The sequence below is a fragment of the Drosophila biarmipes genome, chromosome 2R (genome assembly GCF_025231255.1).
Source record: "Drosophila biarmipes strain raj3 chromosome 2R, RU_DBia_V1.1, whole genome shotgun sequence".
NCBI classification, from domain to species: Eukaryota; Metazoa; Arthropoda; class Insecta; order Diptera; family Drosophilidae; genus Drosophila; species Drosophila biarmipes.
Genome location: NC_066615.1, coordinates 4,401,181 through 4,427,318, shown reverse-complemented (window position 1 = coordinate 4,427,318; position 26,138 = coordinate 4,401,181). Strand labels below are relative to the sequence as shown.

The following is a 26,138-nucleotide window of genomic DNA, read 5'->3' as shown; positions in this document are numbered from 1 at the left end:
ACAAAGCACTTTTTCAGGAGTTAAATACGAATAAAGGATTCTCTGCTTAAAATTAAGTTTGATTAGGAAGTTCCAGATTTTATACTAAGAAAATAATCATTTTATATTTTGCTCTTATTTGTTTATTATTGTCTTTCACGATTTATGCACTCCCACACAATCTAATAGCCTTGTCGAGTGAACTTCTCTCGGAAGGCAAGCATACCCTGTCGCATGTCCAAATATTTTGTGCACCACCATGAGTCGGCACTCCACTGTGCGCGTCCTTTGTTCGGGGAGTTGTGGGATGGCAATTGCCGGGCGAGACGACCCGCGGACGGAGGTGGGGAGGGCAGGGGCTGCGGACAAATTGACAAAAAATGAACGAGGAGCAGATAGACGGGGGAACGAGTTCTGCCGGAGGGTGCATAAATTCAATTTGAAATATGTAAACCTTTGCACTGAGGCTTTTTATTTTGCGGTTAACCTAATTGAGTCGTCTTGTAAAATATGTAAATGCAACCACAACAGTCCGAGGCTGCCTGACTGCTCCAAGGCGTTGATAATTGCGGGCCGCAAGGCGTGGCGGCCGAGTTTCGGCGACAACGCATTAATTTGATAAGACAACAACAGGAGCTTGGCCAGGCGACAGTCAATCGTTCAGTCATTCAGTCATTCAGTCATCCAGTCAGTCCGTTAGTGAGCCACTCACCCCGTGGGCGATGCACTCGGACTCCTCTAATTGGTAGATGGCCCTCGGACGACGCATTGCCCGTTTGGCCAAGTGAAAAATAGATTACTTGCTCGCCAGCTAATTGGAGACATATGCCGTTCGTCTAGCGCCCATTGATCCAGTACCCAATAGCCAGTTCCCAGTGCCAATGCCAAATCCACATACCAACTCCAGGCGTCGCCTAAAATTGGAGGGTTGCAGGAAACGGGGTCAAAAGTGTCACATCATGCATAATGATGACGGTGATGAGGCGACGCGACCGGCTCGACGCGCCTAAAAATAAGACATGAAATGGCCGAAAATGCCTGCAGGGAAAATTAACTGACAATGCGGCGTATACTTAATGCGCCGGTGCCCAGCTACTGATAATTGCGCTTTCAAGTGTTTCCTCGCCGACTGTCGGACGGCCTGACAACTTGCACATGCTCGTGGTCGCCCTCCGCCTCTCACCTCTCGCTTGGGCCGGGACGTGCCTTGGGCCCCAGTCTCACCTTGTAATTCGAGCCGAAAATTTGTTGGAAAAAGGAAGCACTTATATCCAACTAGTCAGGCAGTCATCCACCACGCTTGGCCCATCAATCTGGCAAGTGAGTCTGTGGCGCTAGCTGGCACCAGATTAGATCGCGTACACGGGCACTGAGAGAAAATGCTCCTCGAATTGGATCCCTGGCGTTACTTAATCCTAAAATGGGGCAAGTGGCTAAGGGTGATGCAAGAGAAAAAAATTACTAATGCTAAAATTACCTCAAAACATAAAATAAACATGTTTTCTTTCCTTCGTGGTGAGAAAAATGTGCTTATTAAATAAAGGAGTGATGAAAAGGCTAACCTAATGGATTGTTACTACATTCAAACAGAAACGCCTAACATGTAAATTTGCCTAGATCCAACAGATATACTATAGATATCAAAAGTCGGTTTTCCGAATAAGTAAGAACACAAATAGCCGCTATTAAACGCCACATTTTTCTACGTGTTGCTGGAACGATTCTATATTCGATATACATGTAGAGGCAGTCTGTTCCCAGGGAAGATCGGGGACTTTGAGCCCATAATGACGTTGATGTGTTGCATTTGTGTGAGTGACAGTGACGCGTCAGTTTTCCATATTCCTGCTTTTTTGGTGAGAGGTTGTGGTTTCGGTTATGGGCCGCTTGGCGGTGGATGTGGCTGCATTCGTGTGTTTGCCCACAGCATTGGATATTTTCATAAGGCAGCTAAGTAAACCACTCTAGTAGGACATGGCAAGGCCGGACATGTCATCGTTGGCGCCATCCGCCGACGCCATCAGCTCGGTTCTCGGTCCGCGGATCTCGGATCTCGGATCTCGGTGCCCAGTTCCCAGTTCAGCTGGCTAGAGGAGGGGCTGCCACTGCCTCAGGCACCGATCGTGGATGTTGTTCTTTCCCTCCGGACTTGACTTGGCTTTCGCCCGACTCCGACTCTTGTTGATGTTTACTCAGAAATTGATATTTTATTTCAAAATAACAACAGACATCGGGGAATACAACAGCAACATTAGCAGCAGAAGAATAGTTGGGAATATCACAAGAAGAAAGGAAAATTTCCCTATCCTCTGACAGTTCCTGGGTTTAACAGTCTATTTACCTAGCAGTCTGTATTTGTCCAAGGAAATATGGTCAATAAAGTTATGGATCAATGAGTATTTAAGGGAAAGGGATATCCTATCGTTAACTTATTGTAATTTGTCTGTTTTGTATTTATCCTAAGTTTCTTATTCGTAAATTTATCTGTTTTAAAAGAAGTTAAACCCTTGCCTAGGATAATATTGTATCCAGTTTAAAATGAAGTTAAGTGTAGGCAGTTTTTTCTCATTAGGTATTAAGTCGATCAAAAGGATAAACCTGTTATATTTTGATGTTGACATTGAGGTTTTGTATTTATCTTAAATTTCGTATTCTTAAATTTATCTGTTTTAAAAGAAGATAAACCATTGCCCGTTGTTTCCCTTTGGTTACGAAGGTACAGTTAAAAATGAAGTTAAATGCAGCCCGTTTTTTCTCGTTAGGTATTGAGTTAATGCAAAGGATAAATTTGTTACATTGACTTATTGACATATTTTAAAGACTTTTAAAAAAGAAATGTAATGCAAGCTTCAGTTTATACTGTATAAACTCGCACGAAATCATATTTTTAACAATATTTCTTTAACATAATGGATAATGAAAATGTTTAAAAATTAATGCGTTTTTATCCCAGCACACCTTTGTGAGTGATAAACTCGCCCCCGTGTTACAGTCCTAGCCAGATCAACCGACCTCCTTCAATCCTATTTTCACACTCCCAATTTTCCCCAGCCGAAACGGCTTCCGCATCAGACCGCCAACAAACAACGCAGTTTTGTGTAAAGATTCAAATTCTTAACTGTTCATTCGGTTTTTATTGCAATCTAAATGTATACGTAAGCTCTATGATTTGCATACTTAAACTCTATTTACAAATACGTACACACACACAAATTAGAATGAAAACGTGTCGCCTGCTGAATGCCGCTAAATTTGTGTCTCATTTCCAATTCGGCTTAAATGGCTATCTTTGAAGAGTGAGTGTGCGACGCCTTCGATTTGCTGCTGCTGGATAACGGCATAGGTATAGGTAGAGGTAAAGGTAATTATGGATGATATAGGAAACAGTGCCGATCGCTTATTGCTCGAACTCTGCCGCTGGGACGCGCTTAACTACGGGCTAACTTAGAGATACAATTGAAACAATCTGAATAGCTGGGCCTTAGTGCTTCGGGGCTGGTGGGGATGGGGACGAGTGTGATCCGGGTGGGTGGGCTCATAGGTGGACGCCTCAGACCCGCTGATATCATGTGATCTCGGGAGCACTGTGCTTCAGCTCCGGCGACGTGGAGAAGGGTCGATGGAGCAGCAGCTGGCCACTGTGGTGGTAGCCCGTTGTGGTGGGCTCATGGTGATGGTTTCCGCCTCCGCCTCCTCCTCCTGCCCCTGCCCCTCCTCCTCCTGCTCCTCCCGAAGCCGCCGCCGCCACCGCCGTGGAGTTGAGCTTCTCCGGTGAGTTGATCCTCAGCTTCGGGGGCGGATGTGGTGGCCCGTGGCCCGGAATGCACTCCACACTGTAGGCAGCCGCGTAGGCCGGATGATGCAGTGGTGGTCCGCCGGAGCCCCCGTTCAAGGCCAGTGGCTGCGGCAGCTGCGGGTGCGGGCGCAGAACGATCGGCTGTATGGGGAACTGCTGGGACATCTCCTTCAGGTTGCTGAAGCTCTGCAGGTAACAGCCGGCGCTGAACAAGCTGGTGGCAGCGTCCAGTTTGAAAGGCGGCAGGCAGCCGGGGGCTGTGAGCGGTCCCCCGTGAACTCCGCCCGCCCCGCCCCCATAGCCCGCCGGCAGCTGGGGCGGCGTGTGGGTGGGCGAGGCCAGCGGCAGGGGCAGGGAGAGGGGCAGCGGCAGCGACCCGCTCAGGTCCCGCGGCTTATCGTCGTCCACGCTGAGGCTCTCCTCGCGGTCGTTGGCCCCGTTGGAGGTGCTGCCCGGACTGTGCTGCAGCTGCAGGCTGCTGGGCACCGGCGAATGGGTGCCCAGCGAGATGTCCGAGTCGGAGCTGTCCGAGGGCGTCGGCGAGGCGGCTCCTCCGTCCGCCCGCCGGCTGCGGCAGCCCATCCCCGAGTTCTGGCTGTGCTGGATGCTGGAAAGAAGAAAAAACAAGGAGTAAGTTAGCAGTTGGTGCGAGTATAACCAATTTTCTTGGGAAAGTTGCCGCTTCTCCCTTACTCTTACTCTACATCGTGTCCCATTACAACATTGTGATAAAGAAACATTCCTTTTTACCCAAATATATATAAGTTATATACATTTGTTATACACCTAGTTTAGTTTTAGATTACCAATTTGGCAGAAGAAAGAAACTTGTAAGCTTGAAAATTGAATTACATCAAGGTAATGTTATTTTTATAAATATCTTAATCGTATGATTAAAGATCTAGCTTTTTAGCGGTCTATAAGCATGTAGCTTTAGGTAAAAGCCGTAACTGATCGAAATGCTGAGAGAATTCGAGAGGTTCGATTGCCTGGGCCTTTCCCTCTGACATTCACTCATTCACATTCACAGTTTCTCGGCTATTTTCCGCCGTGCCACATGAAGACATCAGGCCTCGGAATCGGCGTCGGCATCGTTAATTAGTCGATGCTGGACAGTTGCAGTGGCTGCGGTTAAACGCCCATTAGGACGGCCCATTTGTCGCTGCCCGCAGCCGCAGGGGTCAAAGGGGGAGGGGCCGCAACAGGGGAGGCGGCTCATAAATCTGACACAACTTTCACACATGCTTGAGATAAATCGTCTGTGGCCAAAACAAAAGACGCGCCATCTGACCAGGAGATGACTTGATTAGCCGCCATGGACTTACCACCAGCAGGAGGAGGAGGAGGAAGGGGAGATCTCTACGTGGCCAGCAGGGGCGGAGAAGCATTCTCATATACATCATCATTTGCCATCACGCCACGACTCCTGCAATGCCATAATTATCGGTTAGGATTCGCTCAACTTGCTGCAATTTGTTCCCCTTCTGGCTGCCTGCGAGATCCTGGAGCGGCTCGTGTTGTGTGATTAATGGTGCTCCCCGGCACTCTGGATGCGGGAGCAGAGACACCACCACCGCGGCTCAGTCGGAGCTGCGAAATGTATCTGCGGCTACCTTTCTGGGCCTTTGTCTTTCGCCCTCGAGAGGAGCACTAAAACGTTTAGCTGCCTAATGTGCCAACTTGATGGATCACTCACAGCCTGATGAATTGTTGGCCTAGCCAGGCGATCGGACTGCCCGCTGCTGGGATACTCCCGAAATGGCCTTCCGATTAGAAAGGTTTCTCGGCTTATTTTTGTGTTCTCGGATATTGGATTTGGGTAATTGGAACCTAACTATGGGAACATAGGCAGCAATCTGCGTGTGGCGGGTCAATACGGTGAAACTTTGGAAGTAGCTTATGAGAATACTGAAGGGAGGAACTTTGGAAAAAATTCAAATCAATCCGTATAAAAAATATACAATAAGCCAAATTGGTTTCATACTTAGGTTCAAAACTGAATATCTTTTATAGATATTGTCTGCTAAAGAGAATCCATGCCTAAATTACTTTTCGATTAAAAAAACGCAAACGCTTTTCGAATTTAGGCAATCGGAGCATCTAGCTCGATCGTAGAGCGGAGCGGTGGGTCGACAAGGCGAAACCCTACCGCAGCAATGTGCTAAGGTCCCTGCGATTGCTTCTGCTAGCCAGATTTTTGGCACGGGCGACTCAAGGCCACTTTCACGCACGACTGGAGCGACTTGCTGGGGCCTGGCACGCTCGGCTTGAGCCCAGAAACCGAAAACTTGGATGCACGAATATGATATACATTTTCCACCCAATTGACTTGGCAGCGAGAGGCTTACGGCTTACGGAGGAGTACGGGGCCAGGACAAGGGCAAGGGTTTACTGAAATCGGATACCCCGTGGCACCTAACCTCTCCTAACTGAAATGACACGTATGTAATTACCCGCTTGGACATGGCCAGCCGAAAGGGCTGGCTCTGCGAGTAACCCGAGACCATTGAAATGTTCCTTAATCGGCTCATGTCAGAAGATGGGGATTCCGATTCGAATCGAGTCGAGTCGAGTCGACTCGAACCGAGCCGAAAGCGAACTGAAACCCATTCAGGCTGCAAAGAATGCCGGGCAGCAGTAACACGATCCGCTAGACCAACAAAAGATGCCCGCCTTAAAAATGGCCTAAAGACCGAAAACCAGCTAGACGGAGGAACCAGTGAACCTGCAGGTAATACAGAGTCAACAGCGCGACAAAATCAGGCGGAAAATTGCAAGGCTCTCCAGGAGTATTTCCAATAATTGTGTCAATTCAAAGTGAATGCCGTAAATTGTGTAAATATTTGGACAGGCGTGAGCAGTTAGCAGCGGCAGTAAGAGCAGTCGGCGGTCCCAGGGGTCCTAAATACAATCAACATTTATTTTATATTTATTCCTCTTCCCCGGCCGAGAGATCTGTTGACAAACGGGATTTAAATTTGCTCGCATTTGAATATTTCCAACCCTTGGGCCGGAGTGCTCTGTTCCGCCGCCACTCCGCTTATTTGTCGAGCCTCTTTCACTTGTCAATTGGACAAAGGCCGCATCCGGTGTTGCTGCCTGCCCAGCAAGCCAGCCGTCCAACAAGCTACAATCCATCCAGCCAGCCAGCCGTCGATAAAGAGTCATCCGACTGCCGATGATGATGCCGCGGACCTGACTTCTTATTAATTTCTTTAATACACTTTCTATGCGGCATTGAAGTGTCCGACATTGAAGCTTCTCAGCCGTTCAGTTCATTCTTCGAGCTCAGGCAATGGTGCACCGAAACAAAATAGTGCTGCTACGCTGAAAGGTGACCAAGCTCTTGTGCACTGAATTTGTTCGTTCCACTCTTTAAGGAATCTTTTCGAACAGGGTATGGACTCCGGTGAGGGCTAACTTTCACTATAACTGTCACTCCAGAAAGCCGACCAGGATAACATTTCCCTTTACGCTGTAATATTTACTGAAACACTCCTTCGATCCGTTGAAAGCTACTTGATAGTCAGCTAATAACGCAAACCAGTTATTGTTATAGCGGGTAAAAGTTTCTCTCCGTGTACTTCGGGGAACTCCAGCCTCTGCTCCCATTGGAGAGCTGGTTGTATATTTTTCTCACAAGCCACCGAAAACGGTAGTTGGTGTTGTGCAAACAGCGTCGAGTGGCCCGGGCTCAGCTCCCTCGGATCGCATCTCGTTCACGGGCATGGATGGTATGGGTACTTATGGGGCTCGAGGGCCCTGTCCGAGCGCTCGGACAAGTGGGCCCTCCGACTCGGATATTGACAATGGTTGGAGATGGCCAGGGATGGGGATGGGGATGGGAATATCTGCTTCTGCATCTTCCTTTCTTCATTAGAATTCGAGAGCGGCTGCCGAGAGGCTGAGAATCGATGGGAAAACCTCTCCAAATGTAGTCCCTGGTCATCTGCTTGTTCTCTGTATTCCTGCCCCAAGTGCGTGTTTGTTGATTTGATTGATAATTGACATTTACAACATATTTGCTGGGTGCTCAACGTTATTACACTTCACTCGGTTGCCCGAATATTGCTATATTTCGTGTTCTGGGTCCCTGACAAATCGCCCGATGCCCGACGCCCACTGTGCTCCTAATTTGGCCACCGCTTGTGCTCGAAGCGGATGGACGGCTGGTCGGATGTGGGCGAATCTCATCTCCATCTCCAGTGGCTGCCACGAGCCACGCATTTCGCTTGCCTGGTAATTCACGCAATAAAACCATCGGCGCGAGGCGGATTCAGCGGACTCATTGGATCCATTGGATACATTTGAATCGGGCGCTCCGCTTGGCCAAGAGCTTCGTATCGCTGTCGTGCATCGTCGAGTGGCAATTGTAATTGATCAAAATCAAGTCTCGAGACGGGGCTCCGGCTTAATGAATTGGCACAATAGAAGCTTCTCCAACGATTTGTGAAATGTTTTGTGACTCACACGAGCAGTTGGACAATTAGTAGGCAAACATGTATTTCGGAACACAAATCGTTTTGCATTTACCGGTTTTCCATTAAGAAGTAATTGCAGTATTGTTAGCAAATATATACGGAGTAATCTATCCAATTTTTAAATAGGGAACCACTGAGATGCATTCCCTAGTGCTGTGCCAGTGGCTTAGAGCGTAATAGCCGAATCGATGTCCAAGTTGCAGCTATGCCAGTTTAATTGCGTTCCCATCCGCTCCTCAATGGGCCTTGCACGCCTCAAGGGGTTCTGCTGAATCAGACAAATGGTGATGACTGGGGCATCTGTGAGATACGGCAGCCCATTCAGATGCTCCCCAGAATTCCTGTATAATGCGCGGCAATCTTGATTTTGAATATCTTGCAACTGCAACTGCAACTGCACTCCACCTGCAATGGCCTCTTGGTGGTTGGAGTTGGAGGCATCAGAGCATGACAAGCTTGCAGCGCCAAGTTTCCGCCGTGGCGACTGAAGTCGAGTTAAGTTGAGTTGAGTCGATCAATCTCCGATGTCTTAATTACTCAATTCGGGAGCGGGAAACGGGCCGCTGCCTTTCTCTGCCTCGCAGCCTTTCTAATGGAGTGGATGGGAGCTGTGCATTTGATTGATTTACCATCTCGTCCCGGCCACAAAGCCGTTTGACATCGCGGCTCCTTCTGCCTTCACGATCTCGTTTCCCAGCTCCAGCTGCCTTTTCTTTGCCCTTCCCGGGGGTGTTCCTGCTTTGAGCAGGAATTTGCACCACTTATCCGGTGGTTACATCTGGCTAACGTTTTTGGGCCATGACATCTTTAAATGGGTTGAAAAACTACAGTTTGGATAGAAGATCAGTTTATTTCACCGGACTTAAAAGCCTTCTTGTCCGTTAAAGTTTTGAATACTGTTACTGCCGTTTATAGAATCACCAACATTTCAGTATCTAAAGTAATTATGAAATAAAATTGGTTTAGGGGAGAGGTAGTGCTGAATAGGAAAACTATGTTGTCGGCCCTTAGCCGGATATTTTTCAAACCAACCATATTCTTGGAACGGCCTAATATCAGAATTTAAAATTGTTACGCTTAAGAAATATTTCAATATAAAGTGAATGGCGAAATGAGAATCATTTGCAAAGTAGGTTTTCCCAACAGTTGTAAGCCCGAATACGCTCCTGGAAAGCGCTGGCACTTTAAAGCAATCACGGCTTAGATTCCCTTTTGGGAACGATTTCCATGCAAGGGTGTTTAAGATTCGGTGCGCGAGCTTGGCCCTCTGCTCTCGATTCCCACTCGTTCGCACAAGTGCAGTAGCAAAAATGTTAACAATTTTCAGCGCACAATGCTTGAACAGTCAGCGCCTGTTTGGGCCTGGTCTTGGTCGCCGGTTAGAATGGTCTGGGCCCCTTTCCTCCCTGCTCCCCCCTTGGCCACCCCTGTCTGCCGCCTGGCGCTGTCGAAGCTGTCTGGCCGTCGCATATGAACGGCTTTTAATTTCATATTTTATATGTATGTATTTCGTATCTGCAGTGCGCCTTTTTGTCTCATCTCTGGGCTTTGCCGACGCTGCTTAATAACACGATGACTTCACGAAACCTCGAAAAACTCGAATTCGACTGGGATCCGCGCATCGAGTGCGGATGGAGTTGTAATGGCCGCGTATCCGTGGCTGCTGCTTTACAAGCGAAATAATCGCCATCATTTTAACTAATGACCCGCTCGCATCTGGTTTTTAGTCTTTATTTGTATTCTCCTTATTTTTGGGGCCTCGCTTGGCGCTTTGTGCAGATTCATTCAATTTGAGACGAGGCTGCTCCTAACTTAATAAACACGGGACGGATCTCTGGACGGGATCTCTCGGGCTGCGAGGTTTCCAAGGAATGCCAAACGTTGTCTCGATTTCTTTTACTTTTCCTTTTCTCTCTCCCCGTGGTTTCTGAGCAGGTAGAACTTGAAATATTTGCGCATCTGCAGGAGCAGCCAAACACTTGAGTGGACTACGATTTCGACTTGAGATCTGAGTTTTCTTGCAGTGTCATTCCACTTAAACTGCCTTCTTTCACTTCGAGCGGGTCTTCTTCATTTCAACTTCGCGCGAATTGGTCGAGTTTTAACTTCTCCATATTTTGCAAGCGGTTGCACCTTTCCAGCTGGAGCATGAGCTGCGTTTACACTGTCATCATCATCATCGTGATCGTCGTCTCCTCCAGAGTTATGGCCAGGCCAAGACCAAGACCCATGCCGATCGTCATCGTCGGCGGTCAGTTTAATGTGGCCAAAAGCGACGACCGCAACAAACAGCAGAAATCGAGAACGCTTCACTGGGTGCCGCCACCGCTGCCGCAGATCGGCACGGATCAATGAAATGGAAACGCTCCTGTGCGATCCCCCACTGCCCCACTGCCCACCGCCGCTGCACCCACTCTCCGGAGGATGATATCGACTTACCCTGCCCGTCCCCGATCGAGTTACCAACTCTTCTAGACCCAAACTCTAACTCTAATGGCTAACGGAGGCGGTCGACAACTCACCGATTCTTGGCCGCAGCTGCCCGATCCCGCTGGCGGCGGTTCTTGAACCAGTTGCCCACTTGCGTGGGATTCAGGCCGGTGGCCTTGGCCAGCTCCCGCTTCTTGGTGGGGTTCGGATAGGGATCCTGTAGGTACCATTCGCGCAGTAGGCTCCGCGTCCGCTCCTTGAAGCAGTGCGTCTTCTGCTCCCCGTCCCAGATAGTCGGCGGCAGGGGGAACTTCTTTCGCACCCGATACTTGTCCACGGGACCTGGAAAGTAGCAGTGGGCTTTAATTAGGTATTCATAAATAAAATGGAAGTTGCATTGCATGTTTTAGTCGGATCGTTCAAGTACAATTTCCACCTATTATTTCTGATAAGCTTTAACGCAGATTTATCTAAATATTTGTTCATCATTTCTGAATCAGACAAACTTCGTAAACATTTTTTCTCTTGATTAAACCTAATAACTTTCCTAATTAAGTTCTATTTTTTAACGCATGGTAATAATTATTTAAATGCTACCATTTTCTGATATTCGATAATGCAGAAGAATTTTAACGTAGTTTACTTTCAGCAAAGACATTGATTAAGCTATAAAGTGTAACATTATATAGGTATTTTATGTTTTACATAGCTTAAGGGTTAAAGCTTTGTTAAGAATCTTAAGTCAAAGTCCATTATGGTAAATTCCTGTTAGGCTAATCGAACAACCTCTTGAAACAACTATAAAGGCACTTGGTGCAGAGAAACTGGTTTTAAAAAACGTTAGATAGTCCCTGCTGTTCATTCTAACAAGTTTAGGTCTTAAAATATTTCGTACCCGACCTGTTGACCAACGGCTACGCCCAAACTTTTAACCTAAAATCAAGCTTTAAGAGTGATATATAAAATATTAAATAATCAAAATATATAATGTTATTGTACGTAAGACTTGTAAATTCTGGGATCCATTCGTTTTGTCACAGATTTGAATTAAGCATTTTGTTAATGCTTTAGCCAAGACTGCTCCCTCGTCCCTATGTTAAAATTAAGGTAAAAGAAATCGTATGTAAATTCGGAGCTTTGTTTCGATTAAGTGACTTATAACCCCATTGATAATGTGAGTTATGCAAGTCCACGATATAGAAATCAGTTCAGGTTTGACTTCTTCTTGGTTTGGAAAGAGTAACCTCTGGTTGATTTGGGTTTCCCCCTTGACTGACTGAGTAATCAGTCTAGTGGTCGTCCTAGTGGTACTTAGTTATGGATAGTTGGACAGTTGCTTTACTCACCCAGTGATCGACCGCGCAGTTTCTCGGCCTCAATGTAGTGGGCCTCCAGCCACATGGCCTGCAGCTTGCCGTAGGACGCCTTAGTAAACTTATGATTCTCTATTATTGCATAAAGTTCCCTGAAAAGAGAGTGTCCTGTGAGTGTCCGGAGCAGTGCTTAAAGTTAATGCCCCGAATTTGCCGGGCTGGCTTGCGTTCAACCCCATCAACCCTCTGGGATTCGCTGGAGTCCCGCTGTGAAAGCCATCCCTCCCAGTTTCCACACCCCTCGCTCGACGGGCGGCCTAAGCCAGCCATATGTATTTTGAAACAATTTCATAAGCATTTATTGTCGTCACTGGCGCTGACAGCTCAGTTGAGTACGTCAAATGATTTTAATTGGAAGTCGTTTATTTACCAAGTCAAAGCAATCAAATCACTTGCATCGGCAGATCCGTATATGCATGGGCAGGCCATGTATACGAGTCTGGGCATTGATTGATTATACTCGAATTACATAGCTGTTCGAGCCGCAGTCAGCTTATTTGATGTGACATAGATGAGATGCAAAACCTGATGCAACCGTTTATAGATGCGACTGCCTGAGCCGATCGGGTAATTGTCGATATCGATTGCCGTTGCGACCTGGGGGACCTGTTTGCCCACTTCGCAACGAGCTAAATGGCTGGCTTGTCTAGCCGAAGATCACAAGGCTAAGTCTCCCCCGACGACAGCCGAAAAAGCTAATCTTCCGCCATTCTTTGCGAGGGCTGGTGGCTTATTGCGAAATTCCCTTCGAGCGAATTGTTTCCGGTTGTCTTAGAAGCTCGAGTGTAATGTGAGACTATATTTTGTCGTGGCGACGGAAGCCGAAACCCCGATCCTGACGTGGAACCTATTGTTCGGTCGGTGTTTTATTAATCAAGCCTGCTCCACTTGGCTTTGGGTAGCTGCCTTGGGTAGCGAGTTCTTTAATTAGTAAATTAATTCCTTTGTTTATTAATTTGGCGGCTCATTGTGCCCTCATTAAGCTGTCGCTATGGAAAACTATCGGATGACCGAGCGTCCGCTCGTCGGGGTTAATCAGGAGCGAGGCTGGGATTCTGGCATACTGGGATACTGGGGTACTGGGGTAGTGGGAGTGTGTCATTCGAGCCGGGGGCTTTTGTCTGCCCCGTCTCGAGAAGCCATCCTACCTGAAGTTGCCCACATGGTAGGCGACCACTGCGCGGGCCCGGAGCACCGCCTCGCAGTTGAGGATCTCGTGCATGTTGGGCAGGGCCACCGGCAGGCTCCACAGGAAGCGGGCCAACCGCTCGATGTCGCCGGAGTCCTCGAGCGTCTTGCACACGATCTCCACCTGGGCGGCGGAGAAGGCCAGCGTTGGAACGGCCAGGATGGGGCTGGGGGCTATAATCTGGTGGTGCGTGGGCGAGAAGCTCTCTGAGGGCGGCTGTTTGCCCTCCGTCGGTCCAACGGCCATTTTATTCGTTGAATCCACTGTGAACAAATTGGCATACTACTCTCCACCGAAACGAAGCAATCTTGCTGGGCACTACACTGGTTTAGTCACTAATTCAATTCCTTGGCTCTGTTTCTGGGTTGCTCTTCACTAGCACTGTCGTTTTCGATCCGATCGGATAGGGTTTACGGTTTGGATTGGGTTAGGGCTAGCACTGTTCACGCGCGATCGTTGCATGTACCATCTGGATGTGTGAGGTGGCCACTGGTTCGACTGGCGTACGAATCCAAATGATTGCCAATGAGCCAGCTCATGAATGCGATACCCGTGCCCGGTCCACGAACGGAGCGCAACTGCTGCTCCACATCGAAGCAAAAGGGGGGCTCTGGCTTTGGCTGTGGGCTATGGATATAACCGATCCGACGACCGAGAGAGCGACCAACCAAACGACCAACCGAGCGCGCAAAAATACGTCAAATAATGGTCTTGTAACTGAGCTGCCCACTAGGCGACGGCAACGGCAACGGCACAGAAGCTATAGAAGCTATCGAGGCTATGGAGCTGTATCGGCAGAGGCGGTAGCAGCAGCAGCGGCAGTAGCAGCACAACAATGACGCGCCACAGATACAGATACTCTGGCTCTCCGGCTGCCACTGCTCACTGCTACCGCCTGCCAGCTGCAGAAACAGACACAGATACAGATGCATATCCAGATACAGATACAGATACAGCTGCAGATACGGATACACGGGCGGACACAGATACGATGTGGCCAAAGATATGGAAACAGAAACGAGTTGGCACCAATACCAGGCCACAACCAGTTTGCCGCACACAGATACGCGAGCAGATGCGGATACGGATACTACCGAAGCACCACCATACCATGGGCCGCTCGGGTGGGCGTGGTTCGTGCCGCTCTACGGACGTCTCGCTCTGGCACACGGCTTTCCAAGGCAGCCGCTTCCATTGGCGTCTCCTTCCCGCCACCTCGGTGGTGGCATCGCCTTCACGGGTCTCGTTTAAATGAATCGTACATAAGAGCCGCACGCACACCGGCCCAGGGGAACAAATACAGTTGCAGTTTCAGGATAACAACGGGCCGCACAATAGGGCTTTCGAACGGGGAGGGAGTGCTGCTCTGGAACCGGCCCTGGGACTGGGTGGCACCACCGCCGAGGGGTGAGACGCCGGGAAGGCAGCTCAGATACTGATAAAGAAATCAAATAAAACAACCCAGCAGAGCCGTCAGGCACCCGAACAGCCGCACAGTGGGACGAGATCGGGCGGATTATGTTTATTTGCGGCCAAATTAGATGGGATTTCCTTACAGACGCCATTACGTCAATTCAGGGCTGGCGTAGGACATTTTCGGAAAGCGATCAATACATGTTCTGGCATACGGCAACTAAACCTAACTTCCCAACCACTATGGGTTGTATAGGTCCAAGCGTTGATACCCCAATGTTCATTCGTATTTTGGTGAATAAACAAAATGCTTTGATATTCTAGTACCTTCTTTGGGAACCCCTTTCCATTGGTTTCTCGCCACAGTAAGCGAAGCATATTGTGTAAGTGTAGCAAAATGTTTGACACCATGTGGTCTGGCAACCTCTACCGCCGCCTCTTCCCTCCACACCTCCTCGCCCTCGGTTTCCCCCGTTCAGGTCCCTTCCTCTGCCCCTGTGAGCCATATCCTTATGCCAGGACGAACCTCCAACCCTCTTGCTTGGCGTATATATACGGCTATATGCATGACAGAAGAGAAAATCACGTTTTCATTTTGGCAAAAAGGGAACTTTTGATTATGCCCGTCGCATAAGGGAAATATTCACGAGCAAAAGTTTTTATTGTGGCGCTGTCACTGGTGCTGGTTTGTAGCAGTGGTGTGGCTGTCGGCTTTGGTGCTTCATCATTCTCCTGGCTTGGCAGGAGCCGGAAATACCCAGGAGGGGAGCGGGAGGTGTCGGCTGCGGGGGCCGAGAACACGCTAATGTATCGTTCGCGCTGTTGTCCGGAGTGTTAACAGATTAGTTGTTTACATGCCACGAGTAAATGAGTTTTCGAAAAGTGTGGCCGCCGGCTTCAAGCGAGGCGCCTCCCACTGGCGCCCTCTCGTCACCCACCGCCCTCTGCCACCCCTCCAGCTTTTACCTACAACACCAACGTAAAGGTACATGTATAGGCGCATGTACAGCGTGCAAACACAACTACACAGACACCGCCATCGCTGCCTGACTCGCTCCGTCTCATTCACTCTCCGCCACCACCCCTCCCCCTGAAAAGCCCCACCACCCTGCTCACCCTCAGCTTGTTAAATCTGAACGATGACTTTTTGAGTAGTTGGTTGAGCATTTTGGACAATTGCATTACGAGAGCGACAAGCGCTGCGTATGTGTGGACATCGGCCACATAGATACGGACTCAGAAACAGATACAGGCACATCGCCGTAAGACACGGTCTTATAGATGCGGGATGATAGGGCACGCATTGCGCCAGCTCCCTCTTGGCCACATTATGTGCGCCACCTCCTCTGCCCCTTCCGATGTCCTCTGAATGCGCTCATTATGGTATCGATCACCTTTCATGCGCCACAATTGAGGATGGAGTAAGAGATACAATCGAATCGTGGCCACACCGCTGCAGACACATGCTGAAATGCAAATGTAATGCTGCAAAGGCCGCGGGGCATTCGTTTCGAGCAGCGACACTGACTTCAAAGGAAACAGGCACGAAAGATAACAGCTGCTGAGATATAATTAGGTTCAGACCCACTACAGAAGTAATTTGGAAATGTATTTTCATAAAACCATCTTATGCTAATTGGCTCGGCCAGTAAGGAACAGAAATAAGCTTTACAAATAATTCAGTTCGATTTAAAAATAGGTTTCAAGAAAAAATATTTTTTTGTTGTAGAGTTTTAGGTGTCCTTGGTCATGTTGCATGTAGGTGAGGGCCAAAAATATGAACACTTACTCTTAACCATTTGATGAACTTATTACTGATCCCTTCTGTCCTCCCTGGGAATCGAACGGGGTCGCAATCGTCGGAAAAGAGCACACTATTAGGCTGCCAAGGAATGTTTTTCGCTAAGGAACATCAATGGACTGGAAATCAAAAAGGGAAGAGAACGCTTAAGTCGATGATACCACATTTTATTTGCTTATAGCTTCTTAATGTGTCCCAATTAATTTAATTTTTCCACGTGGATGGGTATTGATACAACAACAAATTCTCACTTAAATTCATGAGAATTAATAAAAGGTGTGGGCTCTAGACAGGTTTTGGCGTTATGGAGTTTTGTGGGCGCTAGAGTGGGAGTGGCACCTTGGTGAAATAAACTATCGCTCAACTATGTGCAATGTACAAGTGTTCATAAGAGTATCTTAGAAACAGTGCCTATTACAGTTTAATAAGCAGGATGCTTAAGTCTTCTCTCACTTTTTTGTGTATCAATCAGTTATATAAATATCTGTGAGTCAGTGCAGCTCAACCCACTTCTATGGCCTGCCGAACGCCAAAAACCAATCGCAATCCCATTTGAATTGCCTAACGAACCATGATTTTTCGTTTGGGGTGTACTCGGAGTACACCGTATAATATCATATTGTTGACAATTGCGCTTGCGGTGCTAATCAAAACACCCGACTGCGAGAGGACGCTGACTTCCCCGCAGCGAGTGACTCCGGCTAACTGTGTCACTGGCTCAATCAAATCATACGCCCAGTGGGCCATTAAATGACAAAATTTGCGCTCTAAGGCGGCCGCACTCACCCCTTTCATTTTGCGAGGAGGGCCGTTATAAGCTGTGTAATTAGGCCAAATACGCAAACCGTTAGGGCCCGCCCGAGTTCGGTTTGCGAAAACAATTAAAAGGCAATTAAAAGCCATTTTTGATGCGCGCTTGGCCAGGCTTTAAAGGCTTTTCCACTCGCCACACAAAAGGCAACCGCAAACAACAAAGGGACCACCGCACTCGGCTGGCTTTCGATGGGGAGCCCGCGGCCAGAAAGTAAGTCTCTATTATTGCAGTCTAGTGTGCTCTACCTACATACATATGGTGGGGCTGTGACCGGTCTACAGTCTCCCCAAAAACATAATCTAAATGTACTCGCTTTTTTAGTTTCGGGTTTTCCACCCTCGGGCGCAAGAAAGTTTGGTTGCCTTTGTCTGCGTCTCAATTTGTTTAAGATAATTTAATCTGATTCCATGTACCTGAATATTTATATTCCTGACAGTGGGACGACGAGGACGAGGGTTGTTGTGTGGAATATTCAAAGGGCATCGGGCGAAAATAACACCTCGATGTCAATCATTTTTTATCGTATTTCATTTTTTATAGGCGTTCCCAGAGTGTCGTTTATTTTCGCCATAACTGACCCCCGTGGTCCCACACTCAATAATATATTGTAATACTATTACGAGGACCCCAGGGCCTGGGCCCTCAAAAAGGGACCCAAATTTAATTTGAACATTTCCTTTGCAACATTTGGCTAAGAGTTCGTTAACCTGGCCCGAGGGTTATGAAATATTTGGCAAAAATACCAAACGACAGAGGAACCACAAACTGGGTAATTAAAAGGTTTTGTCGCCGAAAATATTTAATATTTTAATTTATACGAAATTCAATAAATCGGGAGGAGAACTCGCAGGCTCAGTGATTGAAAACGAAGATGAAATAACTTCATAAGCAAGTGGCGGCTCACGGGCGCAGGACCAGGATGTGGCATCGATGATGAAAGATCGGCGCTGGGGCAAGGTATTCGTTTAATTTACATCGTTCTTGCTGTGCTGCTCCAGCTCCTGTTCCTGTTCCTCCAGACGCGCCGGCGTTTAGAGTGGAGACTTGCGAGGAGCCTAGAGGAGTCCCGAGTCCCAGTCGAACTTAAAGTCCCAGTCACATTTTTATACCCCGTGCTCGGTGATGACAGAAGTATATTGGGCTTTACGGCTTCGATCAGACGATTAAATAATTTAATAAATTATCCGGAATTGTCATGAACCAATTTGGAAAATAGAGATACAATTTTACATTTCGTATTGAACATCAATCCAAAATAATATATTCTCATCCCAGCTTAAGAGATTTCGTATTCCATACACAATCAGTCATTATTCAGTCGTTATTGATCAACAAAAGCATAGAGTAAGCCACGGTCCTGACACCCAACTACGTGCGACCCAACCAACTCGCTCCTGGTGCGATTGGGCTGCATTCCATAGTCATAAGGCCGACGGCGGCTGCGGCGGCCCCAAGAAATATCTTTGGGCATTAGGTTGCGCAGGAATGCCAGAAATTCGAGGCAAATGTATTGAGCTGCGTTTAATAATTATGACGGGGACGTGGTCGCAGACCGAACAGAACCGCACTCTGTGCCCTTACTTTTCGGCTGTTCTGCCCTGTTCGCCCGGTTCTGTTCCGCCTAATGGATATGTCAAGTGGAGATGGTGACTTTCGAGCGGCTCAGTGTCATCTGCTCGCCCATCGGAATCAGGAGCAGGAGCTGGGCAGCGGCACTTGGCCGCGGCTACTGTTTGGCCAGCACTGCGCATATTAATCAACTCACCTCTCGGGTGAGCCATGCGGACTGACGAAGGCGCGGAGCTGGCAGAGGAACGAGCATCCTCCTCACCAGCGTCATCGTCATCATCCCGTCGTCAAGTGATACGCGGCACGGAACATGCGTGAAATCTTCTGGCCAGTGCGAGATTAGGCCAGGTCAGGAGCGGAGCTGGGGGAGCTAATAACAATTTCAATTTTTAATATTTAAAAAATATACGTGGACTTCAACACAGCAACCTGGTACACTGAAATAGAGATCCCAGAAATATAGATTAAAATATTTATAAGTTCGACAAACATAATTTAATTATGTTGGCCGCATATAAAGATCATTTTTTCATTCATTCATTTTATATTTCATTTTTAGAAAAGCACACTTTATAGAGTTTAGGCAAATTAATTGTAAGACCATGATACATCATGAATCAAGCATTTCTCTTTACACTTGTTCACGTTAACTTAATCGGTCCCTGGTTTTAATCTTTGTGATCACTGTGGACTGCTGTCCACGTAGTGACGAAGCGAATGGTTTCCCAATAAAAAAGGATTCCATACGAAGACTTTATTTTTAATATTTTTTTTATTCAATTGGTTTGGGAAAAGAGCGGTAAAGGGTAAAAGTACAAAGTCCACAAGCTCTTTACTCTAGTTTTATTCTCACTTAAAAAGCGTCGAATGACACCTTATTTGTTAAAATCCGTTCAAGGTATACGCAAAACAAGACTTTGGCGGTCTTTTCAAAATGATAACTTTATTTTTTTCGGCACCTTATTAGAAGGTATTTCTAAGAACCATAATATCGATCACTAAATAAATACACTTTATTTTACATTCAGGATGCAAGTTAATCAGCCTGTGTTTAGCTTTTTTTGATGAATGGTGTCAAATCAGAAGCTTAAGAAAGCGTGTTTATTTTACTCACAAAAACTAATATCAAACCTTTGGTTTGGTGAAGATGCGATCGTCACTAGATTTTTACCTCTTTAAAATGATTTTTTGTTTAACAGAATAGTTCTGAAGAACGAGCTTAGTACAATGTTTTTAAAATGATAAACTATATTAAGGGGCTTTAAATATAAAATCTTCAAACTGTGTAAAATAAAAGGTTCTTTCATGTAAAAGATCGTTAAAAAAAATTCATCCTACAATTTTGAAACTACAAGTATTTTAAGACCCTCAAACTACGCCCCTGTGGTTCCTGGCTGTGTATACCTGAGGATGCCGCACTTTTTTGCGACAGACTCTCCAGTCGTGCCACTTTTGATATTGCCATTGCCTCGCAAAAAGTGTGAAATTGTCGGACTACTGGAGGAGCAGCCACCGATCCGGACTTGGAGTGCGACTCCCGATCGGACGGTTTGCCTGGTGGTTTAATTAAGTCATTAACACCAGGGTCTGTCAGTGGGGAACTCTGCCTGTCCCCCTTTCGCACCGCCTTCCTCCCCCGTTTCGCTCTTTGTCCTTGTGGACAATATCGAATTTGCCATATTTGGTCAAAATAATCGGACCCAAAATGGTCTGTGGAAGCGATACTGCTGCCCATAAATATATAAATTATGCATGCGTGCTTCGGCTTAGGGAGAGAAGGGAAGATCAGAAAGCGGGCCTCCCGGGGGTCAGACAACCTGGGAACACATTCATCAATGCGATTGACATTTTGCTGCCATGAGAATCGGAATCGGGCTTGTCTAACAAGCGGTAAGTGGATAATTACTGCGATAGCTGCCTGCCAGCTCGGATTGTCTTAATCGGTGCTAAAAAGCATCGTTATACCGTGCATGCTCCAAGTAATCACCACTAATGATCAATGCTCTGGTTTTGCATGTGCCCGGCGATCGTTGGTGAAGAAAGCCAACGAGTACAGTAAAAGCTGCCTTGGCTAGCTTGACCAACTTGTGATGTTAAATCAATGGGACAGTAGGAATTAAGTTATCACGGGCTATAGAGGGCCTTACTGAAAAACCGCCTCAGCGTCTGGTCAGTTTTGACGTTGACAAGAAACATATGGTTAGTTTAATACATAATACTAACTGAAATAAAATATATTTAAGCTTCTGCCTTCCTAGTCCCACTTTTTTTATAAAACATCTAAGATAACTCAAATATTTACTGTCATGGAGCTCACCATCATTAAGAAATTGATGCTAAAGTCTTATATCCAGACAGCTGATAGTGGGGATGGCACCCTCCTAAATGGTTCGATACATGTATTTGTTTCAGACATGGGTCTACAACTGTCCCCCTAAGCGGGTCTTGACTGTAGGTAAAAAAGAGCAGCGCGCAATTATAAACTAGCCGTTGACGAGCTAGAGGTGGAGTGTCAATTAATGATCCCTTCTGCGCCCCTTCCGCGCCCCTGCCCCGCTGGCGCACAAAGGAAACGTCAAACAGCGCGTCAAATGCGCAATGAGCTTGATTCGATGCGCCTGCGCACCACTTGCCGCCGCTCTCTCCGTCCCGTTCCCACGCGCGGTGCCGCCATCTCGCTCGTCAATTGCCGCTGATTGCCTTTGTTTCTCGGGTAATTCCCTTCCCTTCCCGCGGGGACCAAGATGGAGGAAGCGGTCCGACCCTCACTCCCCGCACTCCCCCTCGCTGCGCCTAATTGAACGGGAACGCTTTGTTGACATTGCCGTACTTTGCACCCTTCCCCGACTACGTGGAGTACAAATTGTCGGAACGCCCACCCAGCGGAGCCGCTTTTGTTTTTTGGCAAGAGGGAGCGATCGCCTCGGCTTGCCGAGGTCCATTGTTCTTGGCCACCCCGCTCATTAGGAGTGGTCCGCGGCGCTGACTTGTGAGTGGAATCGAAATGGAACTGTGCCGCAGCCGCTGCCGGGCTATTAATTAGATAAGTATCTCGAGGAATTGCCCATTTTCAAATAGTCGGCGAGCATTCGCGTAATTAGATTTGCTTTTCACAACATTTACGTTGGGCGCGCCCAGGTCGAGTGGCCGGCGTGGACTCAAGTCGAGTGGAGGTGGGAACTGCGGGCCAAGTGTTGGCCAGGTCAGAAGAGATAGGCCCGTGATGGACGCGTGAGATTAGTTCCAGCTATTGGAATTTCAAGCATTTTTTGTTTATTCCACTATTGACATTTGTAGTCCTAATATTTATGAAGTGACTAACAGGTATTCCTGATCTGGATCACTAGCTAATTCGAAATAACCATGCTTCCGTCCGTACGAACGCTGAGATACTTAGCACGCAGATTCTAGAGATTCTTGCTCAGCTTAATTTTATTTCAGTAAGTTTACTTAGACTTCTAGCCCCACACACCGCCCAAATCTGTCAATTTTGACGCTAGAGTAAACATTTTTACATCGCTTATTTCTGACCTACACATGCTCAGGTAATAGATTACATAAAAGAAGCGGAATACGGACTTTTACCCTTTGTAATATTATTTGTAAGTCTTATTCGAGAGAGGCTTCATGTTAGTAAGGCAACTGAACAATCGAACTATAGAAGCACCATAACCAAACACATATCAAACAAGGTTGTCAACCAACTTGCCAACTTGGAAAGACTGTACTGGATGTAGCTAAAAGATAATTAAGGGTGCTACATGGTGTGTTCGGAAAGAATCCCATCATTTTTACAGGTCCCAAGGCCCGTCGTGACTCACGAGCGAAACGGTTGGCATAAGCCCTCAGCGATCACGCAGCCACCTCTGAGCCCACGGGTACGAGGCCCGTTGATTGCATTGGCGGCAGCGACTCAACTAACTTGGGCGATTAATCATCGCCGACCCGGCTCCGACGCCCGAGTCCCGGTCTTGGGCTCGAGTTCGAGCAGAGGCTACTGACCATGTGTAAATGCCGCCTTGCGGTTTGTCGCAATTTATGAGGTGATAATTATTCATCGCGAGCCGCAGAACTGTCATAATATTGTAATTACCATTGGGCCAGCAATGAAATTAAACGCGTTTGATTGCATTTGCCGCGTTGCCGCCGCTCTGTGGCCAGTGACTTTCTCCTGCCAGCCCGGGATTAGGGCAATTGGATCCGGCCCTGTCCAGACCAAGTTGGTTTCCTTATTGACTCCAAACCCAGAGCGGAAATGAGCCGGAGCCACAGATGCAGAGGAGTCCAAGTCAATCGATTGATACCATCGTCCTGCAGCAAAGGGAAAAATTGAAATTCGAAAACACGGGAAAAGAAAACAAATCAGATTCCAAAGCCGTAAACTAATCACAAAGAAGGATGTGGGCAAAAGGCAGTAAGACGAGACGAGAGGCAACGAGAGTACACTATCAAAGTCACTCAATCTGCTGCCATTCGAGAGGAGGCTTAGTACTCCTCAGGAGATTTGGGGCGACAAGGAGTTCCAGATGGGTAGAGAAACACCAAGTTATTATTATTGTATAAATCCCTGCCTTGAATTCGAAACTGTATCGGTTAAATTTTATTTGGAGTATAAGTGTTTAAAAAGAACCATTGATGGAAACTTGAGAAGTTGATAAGTAATAAAACGATTTTAAAACCCGACTACTGCAGTTCTAAATTGTAATCTTATGAAGACCGCCTACTCATTAGCTATTAGTGAACTTATTCAATTGTTTTATACTTAGCAGATGGGTTTACAGCTGTAGTCAAACGTTGGTAAATGGATTAAATGGAAATGCATTAAAATCGTTTGGGCACTTGGATGAAAAAAAAAGATTCTTGCGGAGTCAACTGGTTAGCTGAGAGTTTCTCTAAAGACAGCTCCCAATATCCAGTTTAATATTGAATACATAGTAACCTACAAAACAGCCGCTTTAAGGCGCGATCTCTCTCTTCCCATCACCTATTAATAAACTCGAGGATTATTATAATTAGCTTAGTTAGCTTTCACAAACATAGCAACATAATTCCACCCGAAAAACTAACCCCTAACTAGTGGCAGCGGCCACCCCGACAGTCCGCACTATGTAAATTGACTCATCCGTTGTAGTCGGTGGGATCCGACTGGGATTCGGATTCGGATTGTGCCAAATGCTGTAATTCGAACTCAGAATGGAACCAACTGCTCGGCCGGGCAGGGGCAAATAGGGCAAGTCTGCGCCACCTTACTCCTATTTTTCCGACTTCTTCCCTGTGAATGGCTTTTATTGTATTGTGCTCTGGGCGGCAGGCAGGGCTCTGCTAATGGCATAATGTACCTTTTCCCTGACATGGCCTTCCCCGAATTCCGCACAACAGTAACTGATTTTTTAATTTCATTATGGCGCACAATAGGCGATTCGCCAGTGAGCCGTTGGGCAGGATCTGAGGGCAGGCAGGACTCCAGGCCTGGGCAGGAGGGAGTCAAATTGTTGCCGTTTAATGTGGCTGGGAGGGCTGCCATTGCACGGCCCTTCCAGGGGCGAGAGCCTGCCCCAGGAACATGCATATAATGTGCGCAATTTCAATTTATTTGTGCTGAAAAGTTTCGACTGGGCAGGGCCTTTGCGGAGTGCTACGCTAACACGGCTTTTGTGGCATTTCAGCTTCTGTTGCCACTCGGGGTGGTTTGCCCCGCTGCCCAAAGCGGGCGCCGGGGAGTGGGAGTGGTTTCTAACGCCCCGGCGACGCCATTTCCAAAGGAAACATTAGGAACTCACTCGACAGGGACGTGGTTCGGTCTTAGAAAGGGGTATGCTAAGGCTCTGAACAGTTCCTTAAAATCAAATCAAGTTTACGCGTATCTTCGGCTTTATTTATTTGGTCAGGGAAAAACAAGTAATTGATCAGACAAGTACTGACATTTCTCCGATTTTTCATGTCCATTCTGATCTCACAAGGTAGTAGCGCATATAGATCTTATGTTATTGTATTTCCTGATTTTACGCTGAGGCCTGGTTGCTGCTGACCCCCTTCCCGGCGGCTCTGCTCCCTGGCTCCCACCCTCCCGGTACTCAGCCCACAGCCGCCCCTTTCACAATTGCAATCAGCTCACGTACTTGATGTGCTACAAAATGACTTCCATGCCATGTAACTGGCTGCTCTGCGGACGGGTCGAACAGATGGACCGGGATGACGCCCATTCGGGCTTCCTCTGAATCGGGCTTGGAGTGGGACCGCCCGCCACTCCACTCGCTCCGGCCCTCGGCGGCCAGCGAACATGTTGGAAATCACATAATGTGTCATTTAATAATCAAGCTCAATATTGACAGCGACACAGCGCAACAATGCGATGTGGCGACGGCGACGGCGACGGGGACAAAAAGCAGCACAACAATCCCGCCATTAGGCATAAATTCATTTGCGTTTGTCTGCGCAGGCTGTGTGCGCTCGAGTGCTCGGCCCAGCTGCCGCCATTGGCACAATCGCACATCCATCCGCATCCACGGGCACCGGCCCTCTCCGCATTCATAGCTCCCTCGCCCCGCCCCGCCTCGCCTCGCCTCGCCCATCTCATCTCGCATCACATCGTCTCATCGCACATCATCCCATGGCATCGAATCTCGTCTCATCGCAACTCAACTCAGCGCTGTGTGCGAATCCCTGCGGCCGGCTCTTCCTGCTCACCGCCTGGAAATGGAATAAAAAGTTAAATAAACCTTAAATGAAAAATTCAACTCAATTGAATTCGTTAGCTGGAAATTTCGTCCCTCCTTGTTACTTCATCGTCATGCCCTGCCGCATTCCCGGCGCTGACGATGATCACCATCAGCAGCGTCGTCAATGCCCATCAATGTCATAGAGAGGGCTGCCTGGCCCCGCCATTGTTGCTCTTGTCACCGGCCATGTCCTTTGGGCCGGGCGAATCGCATCGGAAGGACGTTTTTCGAAAGAGCTTTAAACACGCTCGGATAGTTTCCGTTTGGAAACACAGAGCGTGTTTTTGTAGCCCCTTACCATGATTGTTTAGGATGTGTGGTTCAAACTTTCCTTCCACTGGTTCCCACACTTTGGCGGACCAACACTTTAAGTTGGCACATTCAGTAAGAGCTGATAATAATTTATATCTCTTCAAATGCACAATTAAAATATGTAGTTGAGAACATGTAAAATAACGTAGGCGATAGCAGAGTAAATTGTAAGGCTTTGAGAACAACGTGTACATTTTTAGGGCTCTCAGGAGCAAAAGCAATAGAAATTAAGTACTTGTCATAACTAGTTAGGCCCAATTTG

General features: G+C 47.5%; 1 protein-coding gene across 1 annotated transcript; it reads right to left on the bottom strand.

Moving 5' to 3' along the window:
- Positions 1 to 3,099: 3,099 nt before the first annotated feature.
- LOC108029783 (protein Optix) lies at positions 3,100 to 14,105 on the bottom strand. The gene is made up of 4 exons (XM_017102293.3): positions 13,208 to 14,105; positions 12,033 to 12,151; positions 10,779 to 11,028; positions 3,100 to 4,382 (listed from the first exon to the last, which is right to left on the bottom strand). Exons 1-4 carry the CDS (start codon positions 13,492 to 13,494, stop codon positions 3,545 to 3,547), a joined length of 1,494 nt encoding a protein of 497 aa, XP_016957782.1. The 5' UTR covers positions 13,495 to 14,105; the 3' UTR covers positions 3,100 to 3,544.
- Between the last annotated feature and the right edge of the window lie 12,033 nt (positions 14,106 to 26,138).

Excerpts from the sequence above, each read along its gene's own strand:
- LOC108029783 (XM_017102293.3), bottom strand. The coding sequence starts at position 13,494 with ATGGCCGTTGGACCGACGGAGGGCAAACAGCCGCCCTCAGAGAGCTTC. Across the intron at positions 12,152-13,207 it reads TACCATGTGGGCAACTTCAG|GGAACTTTATGCAATAATAG; the intron begins GTAGGATGGCTT and ends CTCTCTTTTCAG. Across the intron at positions 4,383-10,778 it reads GCAGCTGCGGCCAAGAATCG|CATCCAGCACAGCCAGAACT; the intron begins GTGAGTTGTCGA and ends TCTTCTTTCCAG.